Source organism: Hippichthys cyanospilos, chromosome 19 (genome assembly GCF_059441005.1).
Source record: "Hippichthys cyanospilos isolate Australia breed blue-spotted pipefish chromosome 19, RoL_Hcya_1.0, whole genome shotgun sequence".
In the NCBI taxonomy this organism is placed as follows: domain Eukaryota; kingdom Metazoa; phylum Chordata; class Actinopteri; order Syngnathiformes; family Syngnathidae; genus Hippichthys; species Hippichthys cyanospilos.
Genome location: NC_142387.1, coordinates 9,919,343 through 9,932,895, shown reverse-complemented (window position 1 = coordinate 9,932,895; position 13,553 = coordinate 9,919,343). Strand labels below are relative to the sequence as shown.

At 41.4% G+C, this 13,553-nt stretch overlaps 1 protein-coding gene across 1 annotated transcript; it reads left to right on the top strand.

The window, feature by feature from the left end:
• Nucleotides 1-1,046: 1,046 nt before the first annotated feature.
• shha (sonic hedgehog signaling molecule a) lies at nucleotides 1,047-10,671 on the top strand. Its single transcript, XM_088402405.1, has 3 exons — nucleotides 1,047-1,752; nucleotides 5,711-5,972; nucleotides 9,543-10,671. Exons 1-3 carry the CDS (start codon nucleotides 1,450-1,452, stop codon nucleotides 10,217-10,219), a joined length of 1,242 nt encoding a protein of 413 aa, XP_088258531.1. The 5' UTR covers nucleotides 1,047-1,449; the 3' UTR covers nucleotides 10,220-10,671.
• Nucleotides 10,672-13,553: the final 2,882 nt, after the last annotated feature.

The following is a 13,553-nucleotide window of genomic DNA, read 5'->3' as shown; positions in this document are numbered from 1 at the left end:
GGAAATGTCATTACTTTAGTCACAAACATGGAAAACTTCTTTAAAAATAATTACTGAATTACAGTAATTGTTTCAGGAAAATTAGAGGTTCATAAAAACTAATTTTATGTTCAGTAGGTTATTCAATTTAATTTTTGTAAAAAGGCAGATTCCCCCCACACTATAATGGTTGGACCCAACTTGTCATGTGTCACCTCTCGTTACCTGTCAAGTTAATAATTTAGTTTGTTGAACACATCGCTACAATGATCCCAAAAGAGGACACTTGAAGTTGAACATTTTCCTGTGACCAAACATTTATTTATAATTATTACATTTTCAGAACAGTTCTGACACTTTATATTGATGATTTTTTTGTGGAAAAATATGTATTAATCATTAATTTATTTATTTTTGATAACAGAATACTTCTATGATCCAAAACAGACACTTTAGGTTGATTATTTTTCTGTACAAATACAAATGAAGTTTGAAAGGGTCTAAAGTTTAATAAATCAAATACTGATGGCTTGTTAGGTTTTTTTTTTTTTTTTTGGGGGGGGGGTACTTGGCTGAAATGATATTTCACAGGCTGTACAGCACTGAATTAAAGGTTAAGAACTACTGGTCTACAGTTTGCTTCACTTTTTTCCCCTATAGCTCATATGGAAATGGACAATTAGTTTTTAATTACTATTTTTCTTGGCTAAAAATCACAACGTTAATGCTTAAATAATCTTGTTGAAATGTGCACCTTTGGATTTCGAGTTCACGCAACTTTTTTTCTTTCTGTTTTTTTATTTATTTATTCTATTACAGCTAACGTGCGCTAGGAGGGCGCGCGCGGGTTTTATGGGACATTTATCAGTTGCATTTAGGCATATTTTTGGCTTCACAAAAGACCCGTGCGTGAAAGTTCACGGGGGTGCAGAGCATGGCAAAATGCTCGACTAGGGGCGCATTTTTTTTTTTTCCATAATTGATGTTTTCCCATGGAGGTGCCCCTCCCAGCGACGCAACACATGCAGGTGGAAGGAATCTTTGCTTTTTGTGTGCGTGTTGGTGTGGGCTTGCATGAAGAGGGCGAGCCAATCAAGTCCCTCCCCTGCTATAGATCGCTGCTATAAGCAGTAAAAAGCGGGTCGCCTCACACAAGCGCCTGCAGCTCGACTTGAAGATCCGACGGGTTTCTTTTTTTTTTTCTTTCTTATTATTTCATTTGATTTTTACCTCCTTTATAAGGCACGCGCAAAAAGAAGGGGAAAGAAGGTAAAAGAAGCCTCCTTGGATGTTCTTCCCCTCCTGAGACGTTCATTTCCGCACCTGCCGGTGGTAGAGAACCGGAGGGGGGGGCGAGCGACAAGGGCACCGAGAGCGAGCCGGCAAAGGCGCACCGAGAGGCGGCCACCTCCTGAAGGACACACACCCCCCTCTCCCTCCTCCTCCCTCCCCCCCTCCCCTTCCATCAACATGCTGCTGTGGACCAGAATAGTCCTGGTCGCCGTCGTCTGCTCGTCCTTGGCGGTGTCCCCCGGTATGGGATGCGGACCGGGCCGGGGCTACGGCCGCAGGAGGCACCCCAAGAAGCTGACCCCTCTCGCCTACAAGCAGTTCATCCCCAACGTGGCCGAGAAGACCCTGGGGGCCAGCGGCCGCTACGAGGGCAAAATCACGCGCAACTCGGAGCGATTTAAAGAGCTCACGCCCAACTACAACACGGACATCATCTTCAAGGATGAGGAGAACACCGGCGCCGACCGGCTCATGACTCAGGTGAGGTGGCACGCGCGCCAGGAACAGCATTTTTCCCCCCACTCCGTGAACGCACCATCCCTTGTCAGCCCGATTGCGCACCTCCGAAGTGAAGTCTTTTTAGCCCCATGGTGAACTCGGCGCATTATCCACGGCTCCTCGCAGCCGAAACCGACATTGCACTTATTTATTTATTTATATCATATCTCATTTTTTTCCACTGTATATGTATAAAAAAAATGTATCGACGCGGCAGCGCGTATGCGGACAGTCAGGGACGCTCGGCCTCCATGCTTGGTGACAGTGGATTTAAAATATTCATGCGCAAGCCTTGTTCCTCGTATCTATATTTGTATCCTCCTCCAGCTGCTCGCTTTAATATAAAAAAGCGAAGTGGATAAAATTCGGAAGCACGCCGGCTTGAAATTTGCGAGAATTCAAAACAAAACTTGTCTTTTTGTGGCTTTTCTGCATCATTCATAAGAAATGAAATTTCGGTGACCGGTTACTATCCAGAGGCGAAATTGATAGAAAAAGACGTTTTGGGGGACATTTTTTTCCCTCTCCTGTTGGTGAATTATTCACAAGGTTGATTTGGCTCGTGGTGGTCCTGATGTGGATGTTGGTGGTCCTGATGAGGGCCAGACGATGAAATATTCACCGTGCGTGCGCTCGGTCGCTCCCGCCGATCCTCCCCCCAATTATCGCATCGCCTTACCGGGAGCCACGCACGCATCTCAGGGACGATGTGCTCCAAGTATACAACATACAATAACTACAAAGTTATCATTTATGTTTTAAAGGTAGCAGATAATATTCCATTCACTCGCCCATTTTATATCGCTAAAACGATCGGCATCTTTCCTCCTAAATCATTAGTGAAAACCCAAAAGGAATTTTGTGCGCATAAGCGAGGTCACATGGGGATTAATAAGGCTACAGTGCCGGTGTTGCGCGGCTTTACGCACGACGTGGGACTTTTACGCACGGGGTTTTACGCATGGATGTAGAGGGGGGATCACACGGGAGAAAAGAAAAAAAAAACGTTTTGTGCTCGCGGACGCGAGCCGAACGTTCGGCGCGAGCTTCCCAATTAGAAAGCTCTAAATAAAGTCACGAGTCGTTTCGTTCCAGGCATGTTTAACTCCGAGCGAACGGTCGATTAGTCGTTTTACGGACGGGGTTTCGTTTCATGTTTTATTAGGAAGTCAAGCTTAATTGACAGGGGCTAATTAAGCGTGAAATCATCTCCCGCCCCCGGTTGTCAAAACGGCTGTTTGCGCTGACAGGTAGCTGAGAAGTGTTTCCTCAAACCAAATCATTTGTGGAACAGATTAAGAGGTTGGCTGTTGGACAACTTTAACCCCCTGCTTGCCGAAGCACAAAGTCCGAGGGGGGAGGGAGTGTGTGCGGTGGGGGCTTTACGGTGGCTGAGCAGAATTGGGCTTGATTTGCGGCACACGACCTAATGAATTAATAAATAGGGGCCCTTTACTGCTCACTTAGAATGTGTCTTTTTTTCCCCCCTTTCTATGTTTAATGCGGCGCATTCTACAAGTGTGATATGATGATAAAACTGCAGCCGTTGTTACATGTGAGGGCTGAAACAGAAAAAGAGACCTTGTGGACGTTTCACAAGTCCGTCAGTCAGCAGACGACTTAAGGAGCCCCCCCCCCCCCACCCAAACCTGTAAGACTTTGCTGGACAAGAAGAATGAAAGTGTTCCCTGAAAGCCTCTTTGTGATGTTTTTATTTGACAAATCACTCAAATGCGGAGAAGAGTTGTCACGGAGAAGCCAAAGCATCCTCACTGAGCAGAGGGCTTTTTTTTTTTTATTGGGCAAATTGTACATGTATTCCAAACGATTCTATGAGCCAAGACAAACATAAATAGAGCTTTGGGGGGTGCTCGCACCTTCTCATGAAGACCCATATGTTATAGAGCAGTCAAGCGAATGTGGGCTCTTATCAATATTTCATCGTGGGCTCCCCCCCCCCCCCCCTTTATCCAAGATGTGCCCTCTGACGCTGCTGCTTGGCGCTCAGAAATAAAACTGCAAGCTCACATCAGAACATCACACCAGCCCTCAGCAGACAGAGAAACAGAGGAACAACTTATGGATAGCCTTAACAAGCTTCAAAATGAGATAAATGCACCGTGGTATGTGCCTTACGTGAGGAAAAAAAATCAAAAGAAACTGAACAAGTCAGCAAGAGGAAGATGTCTTGGTATTGAATCAAATACAATTTAAGTGCTCACAGGTCCCCAAAGTGGGCATCCAACCTACTATTTACTTTTTGGTACCCGATTCGACAGGTTGTGGTCCCCAAAATGATAAAACTCAAAGAAAGCAATCTCTAAACGATTGGGTCAAAAATAACCCAAATATTGGTCGAAAAGTGACCCAATATTTAGTTCAATATAAGCAAATTTTCTGTGTTGTTTTATGCAAAAACACAATTATTTTATTGTTTGATTTTATTATTGATTGTGCTGTACAGAATGATACATTTTCTGAGCAAGACAATACAGACATTTGGGCAAAATTGACCTAAATATTCCTTTTTGATGCATTATTGGATTCCTTTTAACCCAACTTTATTTGAAAATAAATGAAAAAAAAAAAAGAAACAGTAGAGTCAATTCTGTCTCTCAAAGACTATTTCATAACCTATTTCATAACAGATAAAATTATTGGATGGCTTATTAGGAGAGACAAGTGTGATCTCAAGCAATAGTCAAGTTTCAAGGGTAAAATTCCTGTCAGAAATACAAGCACTGCTGCTGCTCATGATCAGCTTCTCATCAAAAGGACAAGCTAAGCTAGGCTAAAATTTCTGGACTATAGCTAGGAAAACACTTTGTGCAACTTGCGATGTCAAAAACATCCAGAGCTCAAATGTCTGGTACTGATGTACTGAAGTGTGAAGGTTAAGACCCTTTAATGAAGGCAAAAGGTGTAGGAAGTACTTTTCCAAGATAGAGGGGTACAAAAGTAGTTTTGGTCACAATAAATATGGGTGCGGTAAGTGATATTTTTAGTCTCTCAGGGTTCTTCATAGAACGATGTGACCCCAAAGGGGGTTTGAAATGTATCAGTGTCTGTAACAGTCAAGTGTTGATTGATTAAATAGATTTACAAAGTACAATATGTCAGGTACCATAGAAAGTGAGTTCTTCAAAGTTCAAGAACTGCTGCAAATTTTAGGCTATGCATTTTCCGGGACAGGGAGTATGGACAACAAACCTCCCCTTGTAAGAAATAGGGGTATAGTTAGGTGCCTAGTTGAGTCCCACAGGTCAGTGCTTGTTTGCAGGGTCAAAATATTTCAGATCCTAACCTGGAATCAAGTTAAAGATCATGAACATTTTTCTAGTATGTTCCTGGACTGTAAGAATGTCAATGGTGCAAAACCAAAAGAAATCCGAGGGGCAATCCGGTTGTTAAAATGTAATCAATCTTTTTGAAGACTCAAAAAGCTGCAGGTTAAGATCCTCATCTAAAAGAAAGTTGAAAGACTATTTCCCGGAGGCAAACGGGGCACAGGTCCCTCTTGCTAAAACCCCAACCCTATCAAAAATAAGAGTACAGCTCATTTTTTCTACGATTAAAAAAAGTCTCATCTGGAGTCACGTTCTAGTGCACTCTGGGTATTAAAGGGTTATTTTCTTGGGGCAAACAGGGTACAAAGTATATTTCCAATCTGTTGGAGTCTTGTACCAAGGGTACTAAAGCAGAATAGCATCCCATACCGTCAGAAATTGGGGTACTGCAGTTGAGGTCATATGATGCAGTATAAGGTCCTGATACCTTTATGCACCAAACTAAATAATCGGAAAATTGAGTTATCCATGATCAATAAGGTATGAGAAGAGAACTAAAACTGGATGCATCCTTCAAAATTTTAGATTCAGTCGCGTCGGAAGTGTTGCGCGTACCATAGGCAAAACTCACCCATCTTTGTTCTCGTCCGTAGCGCTGCAAAGACAAGTTGAACTCGTTGGCCATCTCCGTGATGAACCAGTGGCCCGGCGTCAAGCTGCGGGTCACCGAGGGCTGGGACGAGGACGGCCACCATTTCGAGGAGTCCCTCCACTACGAGGGAAGGGCGGTGGACATCACCACGTCGGACCGCGACAAGTCCAAGTACGGCACCCTGTCCAGGTTGGCGGTGGAGGCCGGATTCGACTGGGTCTACTACGAATCCAAAGCCCACATCCATTGCTCGGTGAAAGCAGGTACGCTGTAGGATTCCGGCGGAGAGTTTATAATCAAACCAAAAATGTATCTATTTTAAATGGCACTGTTAAAAATCTCCATAAAATTGATCGAGTAGTCCACTCGGGAGAGTTACGAAAAATTTGTCTCATACCAACACGAACGGTGTTCTTGCTATGAATTACAATGGAATGGAATGATGAAACCATACAAAACCTTTATCATCCTGATTAAGAAAAAAAAAAAATCGGATTCTGAAGGGTTGAACTTACTCAAAAGGACAAATTTTTGCACTTGAATCCCACCAAAAATTGACTTATTTAAACAGTTCCAGATTTGACCACTGTGGCCCCAGATACAAACTTCACTTATCATTCAGCATAGGAAGACAATGAAAAAGTCTAAAAAATAACTAAAAATGAAACACAAAGTTGAACATTTTTGAGTAAGACACCATTTTTATGGCATTTCAGTCAATTGGAAAATAGCTAAGAATTAATGGGATCATCAGCATTGTCCTTCTGAGACCAAGCCTGTTTATTTGCATCCATTGTTGCGTCCATTTTGTCTCAGAAAGAGAGAAGATTTATTTACATCCCACACACACACAAGACATCATTGGAAAGGCCAGGATGTCCTCTACTGAGGACTCTCGGACTTAGTAGGGAAGCTTGAATGAGTCGAGAGAGATATAGACCAAAAACAAATGCCCACTACAGTGGACACAAATTAATCAGTTTTGTTTTTGTTTTTTTCAATGGCGTTGCCTGGGGGGCTTAAGGTAGCATGTTTTTTTTTTTCAGATTTATATTTACAGTTTTTTGTTCAGTCTGTGAATTTTTACATTAAATGTGGTCATATAATATCCAAAGACATATTAACTCATTCAATGCCAGGGACGTATTTTCACGTTTAAGAGTTTGGACAACTAATCCGACATACTTAAGTGTTAAATCAAAACTTAAGTCCATTAACTCATTCAATGCCAGGGATGTTTTTTCACTTTTTTTTTTAAGGAGTCCAGATATTCAATCCCAGATACTTAAGTATCAATTTAATACTTAAGTATCTGGAAATTAATCCTTAGTCCTTAATGTATTTAAGTACTAATTTAATGATTTCATGTCCGGGCTTAAAAATGTGAAAATACATCCCTGACATTAATTTCCAGACACATAAGTATTAGATCTTCAGTATCTGGGATTGAATTTCTGGACTCCGAAGAAAAAAACGTGAAAATACGTCCCTGGCATTGAATGTGATTTTTTTTTATGATAAAAAATGTTTTTCATCAGGAAACTTTCCAGTGATTGATCATTAGTCATACATCTTTAGCTGACCTGATCAAATCCCCCATTAATCATTCAACGCACACTCCGTGAGATCACAGCGTGGGCCGGGCCCCCGACGTGTCATTTGGGGGTCAGGCGACTTTACCAAAAGGATTTGCCTGCCAACAATGTCCAATCGCTCGGGCCAAATCTGGTTTGCGGGTTGTCACCTTATTTCATGCCCGGGAATCTTAAAAGAAGATTAAAAGCCCCCCCCCCCCCCGCCCCCTCCGGAAAGTGTGATCCCAGAGACTGGTATGTGAAGAGCTCCCACCAAGGCCAAAATTATTGTCATCAAGACGAGTCACAAAGCAGCCCGGCGGGCAGGGGGACATGGGCGCGAGCATTTAAGGAGTCCGGGGGCCCTCATTTAAATTCAAATCTACAAGTGGAGAGCCTCGCAGGGTAAATAGTCAGTGGTGAGTTGCCCGTTTGTGTGAATTGTCACATAGAGGTCCCTTGCACCTGAGCAAATATAGAAGGGGGGGTTGAAGCTTGAAGGGAGGGGACGTTAGGAAAAAAAAAGTGTTCTTTAGCTGTCCACAAGCTGGTTTTGAATGACAATGGCCGCTCTTTATTGGGTTTTTTAATTAAGAATAGATGAGCCGGGCTTTTTCTTTTGGGGGGGAGCTCAGACTGTGTGGAGCGAGCCAATACGCATCCGGCACGGAGGGGCAAAGAGGGCGAGGAATGCTCTTTTTTGCTTTATTCAGAAACTTGCAGAGAAACGTTGTGTATCCGGAACAAGCGGACAAATGTCTGAATTGAAGTTTAATTGAGTGGAGCCAAAATGGAACTCTGTGAGGAGTTCGTAGTACTTTCAGGGGGTCTTAGTACCTTTTGGGGGCGGAGTTTGTAACACTGAAAAAGTACTAAGAACTAAAGGTTCCTGGGACTTTTGGTGATTTTTTTTTTCACTGTCTTTTTTTCTGTGTTATATAAAGTTAAATATGAATAATTTGTGGCAGAGAATCACGGGCATAAGAATGATTTATGCGTGTGAAAAAGGCAGAAAAATCACACATCCAAATTTGCCCCTTAGCCACCATGTAGCTCCGCCCCTGTAAAAACATTTGACTAAATTTCAATGCAGAAAAAAAAGATGAATGGGAATAATATAAAGCCAAATATTTAACTGTAGAGCCATTCTGTTGCTAATTTAAAAAATGCGGCACCTGCACTCTAAAAACGAAAAGGTCAAATTTACAAACGAAAATAGTTTGGTCTGGTTGGTCGCCATCTACATGATTCATTCTTTGGTTAAACCAAAAAGTCTAAATTGGTAATATTTTAAACTACATCGTGATGAAGCCAATTGATATAATTTTTGATATTAAGATAGTAACGAATTTGCTTCCACCTGGAAAAAACGCCAATCACAGCGCACCTGTGAATTGCTTTACACACTTTGGACAATTAAGAGTGATTAACTTACCTCTACGTTGTGTACGTTGTTCGAACATAGAAGGAAACCAGAATACGCACAAATGATTTGTTGCGCACACGCTAAACTGTCGACAACAATGCTACATAGAGTTTACTATCAGTCACAGAGTAACAGCGACACCTGCACTCAATTTCACAGATTTTTTTCCAACCACAAAATTGGGAGACGCTACTTTGTCGCGAACGACCACCACAGGTCATGTGCCCGGAAAAATGATTGATAATCAGAGTATCCCGTGACAGCGACCCCCATTGGTGATAACTGGAACCGCACATATTTTGTATTGGCGTGGATGAGATAAATTGCGATTGAAGATTGTTTAAAACATACGATTGAGGTTAGCGTTTGGATTTGGGGGAGGACAGTCTCCACTGCCATTGTTTACGTGGCACAGGCGTCATTTTTATCCAAAACGGAATGCAAAACGAACTATGTATTTTTTAACCAATTGATTTTTAGGGTGCAGAAAATAAGATAAAACGAAAAAAAGTGTAATTATCGTGGGCACAATATTATCTCTGTTGGATATTGGGTATTGGATATTGTTCGATATGTTGACAGAAACCACAGGGGTCTAGTTTTGTTACTAACCAAAACAGCAGCACCTAACGGAGACACGAATGTGGAATTTAACTAATAGTAAATGATTTTTAAAATTCATTCATTCATTTATTTGAGATGAATTAAAGTAATTAAGTAATGTTCTTTAAAAAAAAAAAGCCTCCTCTGTCGGTATTTGAGTGAAACCAGGAAATATGGCATCATGTCATGCAGGACAGCAAAACTAAATCGGGTTGCGTCTCTGTCGACAGAAAACTCCGTGGCTGCAAAATCCGGAGGCTGCTTCCCGGCATCCTCCACAGTGACCCTCCAGGACGGCTCCACCAAGCCCGTGAGGGACCTCCAGAGCGGGGACAGGGTCCTGGCTGCGGATCCAGACGGCAATCTCATCTTCACGGACTTCCTCACCTTCATCGACCGGGACTCGCGCACCCGACGGCTCTTCCACGTGGTGGAGACGGAGGCGGGCCACCGGATCGCGCTGACCGCCGCCCACCTCCTCTTCGTGGCCAACAACAACAGCAACAGCGCCGGGGGCGTCCGCGGAGCTTCGGCGGTGTTCGCCAGCCAGGTGCAACCGGGCCAGGAGGTGCTGGTGCCGGACGGCGCGCGTCTGCGGCCGGTGACCGTGGCGCGGATTTCCACGGAGGTACACGTCGGTTCCTACGCGCCGGTGACCGCGCAGGGCACGCTGGTGGTGGACCGGGTGCTCGCGTCCTGCTACGCCGTGGTGAGCAGCCACGAACTGGCGCATTGGGCTCTCGCGCCGCTCCGGTTCGCCTATAGGGTGTCATCGGTGCTTTCCGGCGGGCAAGCCCGTAACTCTACGCACGAGGACGGCGTGCACTGGTACTCCAAGGTGCTCTATCACTTAGGAACGTGGCTCTTGGACCCCCACGCCTTGCATCCACTCGGCGTGTCCAGCTGAAAGCAGACTTGAGGACCAGACTTTTCCCACACGTACAAAAAAATAAATACAAATAAAAATAAATGTAGGACTCTTCAGTAGATGAAATAATAATAATTAAAAGAGAAAAAAAAACTCGACAAAGGCCCCATGCAGTTGGAGTTTGATGATGGGATATTTATTATTATTTCTGTGACTTTTCTATAAGATGGTGACGACGCATCCCCCTTTCAAAGAATGAATGGAGCCTTAAAAGAGAGAGAGGAAAAAAAAAGTTTGAATAATTTATTCTCACATGAACTGATGGCTGCGGTGAAAAGTGTGCATAATCTATTTTTGTATATGTGTCCAATGCAAGATCTACGAACAAGAAAAGACAGAAAAAAAGTCGATAATGGCAGAGAAAGAAGACGAAGCTAACTCTTGACAGGTTGTAATGTTCATAATGTGCATATATATATATATATATATATATATATATATATATATATATATATATATATATATATATATATATATATATATATATATATATATATATATATATATATGCGTGTGTCTGTGTGTGCGTATGTGTGTAAGTGTGCAACTGACTGTTATATTTTGGGGGAAGAACAAACTTGGCGGGGTTCCATAAATTATATTTTTATACACAGAATTGTAAATTAGATTTTGACTGATCGCTACCGAATTTGAAATAGTGTAAAGTTATGAGAATATATTTTAATTTAAATACAGTAGTATTGGGGGAAAAAAAGTGTTAATTTTTTTTAAGTACTTTTGGGGGGAATTGTCGTAGAGGGACAGATATTCTGCCTCATGTCTGCATTCTTTATTTTTTTTGTTGCTATTATGCTTTTTATTTTATTGTGTTCGTTTTCCTCTGAGAAAAAAACATAAAAAAAATGCAGATTTTGACAATTCGGTAACAGCGATAAGTCGTACTGTTTCGTTGAATAAAACAAGTAACTCATGTAAATGTACTAAAATGTATTTTTCTTTCCATATTTGAATAATAATAGGAAAATAGTTTTATAGAAATGCGGCGAATGCACAGTTCGGATAGTGTGTGTATATATATATATATATATATATATATATATATATATATATATATATATATATATATATATATATATATATATATATATATATATATATATATATATATATATATATATATTAGGACAGATCATATATCAATTAACTTTCATAGCAGGGCAATATGTGTCGACAGCAAATGTTTAGAGTTTATTATTTATATGTTTATTACGAAAATTATAAAGAAAATGTGTTCAAACTTGGGAGTTGTTATATGTCGTGTCTCTGTTTGAATGGCATTTGTTTAAAAAAAGAACGGTTAAAATTTCAAGAAGTTTCGAAGAGAATAGCAAAAATAAATAAATCTCCAAGGTGTGGCGTCCAAAAATGGACATTTAGCACTTTGTGAAACCTTTCGCGAGCTTGTGAAATGTGGAGCGCTCTCGTCAAATGTGACGAGCTTTGCCCTCTGCAAATAACCTCCATCTTGGCACACACAAAGCGTGTTTGTTAGAACTCTTTGAACGCTTTACAAGCGTATTAAAACCGCCGTGACGTCCCCTGGCGTCAGAAATCGCAAATTCTGGCGATTTCGAGGGTGTAAAGTGGATTTTGGAAGGATTCATTCGCCCAGCATGAAGCGCAACACTTAGAAGCGTCTGGAGGCAAAAGTTGGACAAACGCGTCACCATGCGGAAAATACCGGTAGTGCAAAATTGCACAGGACATTTTTGTGATCCATTAAAAAGACAAACAATATATATATATATATATATATATATATATATATATATATATATATATATATATATATACTTAAAATACGGCAAGATGACGGCAAATTAAAGAACATATTTAAGATTCTATGACTAGAAAAGGGTCATTGGACAGACAGAAAAATAATAATGAACGCGCTTGTATTTTTGTCGAAATCTGAGATCTGTACTTTGTGATAGTTGGACTAATGTTTTGGTTATTACATGCCAGCTTCAAGTACCGTTTAATAGTAATGTAAGGAGCATTCCTAAAATGATTAAAGCCAAGCCTTCAAACAAGGTAAACCAGGCCATTGCTAAGATGAAGTGTTGCAACACGAGCAGGAATTCCACGTCCTGCTCTCAGGTCGCCCACATTGTGTGTACTTGTTGATATTGTGAGGTGGAAACTTTTTTTCGGGTGAGTGAGTGGGTTGGTAGGTGGGGGCGAGGTGGTCCGTCTCAGCCGCGGATTGTGACCCCGGGGTCCCTGCATGTGGATACAAAAGCGTGCGCGCATGAGAGGCGGCATTCCTGGGTGCAGGTAAACAGAGCCTCTCCTCTAATCCCTCCAGGGGCCCTGGAGTCTGCCTCGCAGATCAACGAGAGCGAGCGAGAAAGAGAGAGAGAGGGCCTTTACAAATGTTGACTTTCTGCAAACGCGGACTGTCTGGCATTCGACAAAAACAAAACTCTCTGTTTCCAAGAGCAAGTGACACAAAACAGCTCCTCTGCTTTTTCTCCTCCTGGCAACGTTTGCTCCTTCGCTGACATGCTGGTCGTCGTTCCTCAAGACGGATGCCTCTTTTGTTCATACGGTGACTGAACAAAAGTAATTCCCCCTTTCCTGATTTCTTTCAGGTTCCGTCTTACTAATGTTTTGGATCTTCAAGCTAATTATAGTGTCTGAGAGTCAGTCAAACAAGATTTTGCCTGTGTGGTGGTTCTTGGGGCTGCTTTGCATCTACAGGACCTTGAAGATTTGCTGTGATTAACGGAATCCATTCTGGCCTGTCAACTATCAGTCTAGGGTATCCATTTCCGACTGGCTCCAATAAAGTTTAGGTCTGTAAGCGAAACTGGTTTTGGAGGCTTTTTTTTTTGTGAAGCGATTGTGATGAAAAATACGGATACACACGGCATTTCTTAGACAAGAAAAAAAAGTGTGTTTTATCTCGCGTTGCGACAGCCACTTTTGAGTGATAATGCTCATAAAGCAAATCAGCAATGATAAAGAGCATGCTTCAAATTCCTTAGATACGACGCAAAACGTACAACCATAAAGTCGACTTGGGAATGACCGTTGTCAAAATGGGCAAGTTGATATACATACACACACATACATTATATATATATATATATATATATATATATATATATATATATATATATATATATATATATATATATATATATATATATATATATATATATATATATATATATATATATATATGTATTAGAGCAGCCCGATTATGGCCAAAATAATCACAATTATTTTGGTCAATATTGAATTCACGATTATTCATCATATTTCATCAAGCATGTCTATTTATTGC

Bases quoted from the DNA above. Each gene is read 5' to 3' on its own strand.
- shha (XM_088402405.1), top strand. From the start codon at position 1,450: ATGCTGCTGTGGACCAGAATAGTCCTGGTCGCCGTCGTCTGCTCGTCC. The intron at 1,753-5,710 runs GTGAGGTGGCAC...TCTCGTCCGTAG, and splicing joins CCGACCGGCTCATGACTCAG to CGCTGCAAAGACAAGTTGAA. The intron at 5,973-9,542 runs GTACGCTGTAGG...CTCTGTCGACAG, and splicing joins CCATTGCTCGGTGAAAGCAG to AAAACTCCGTGGCTGCAAAA.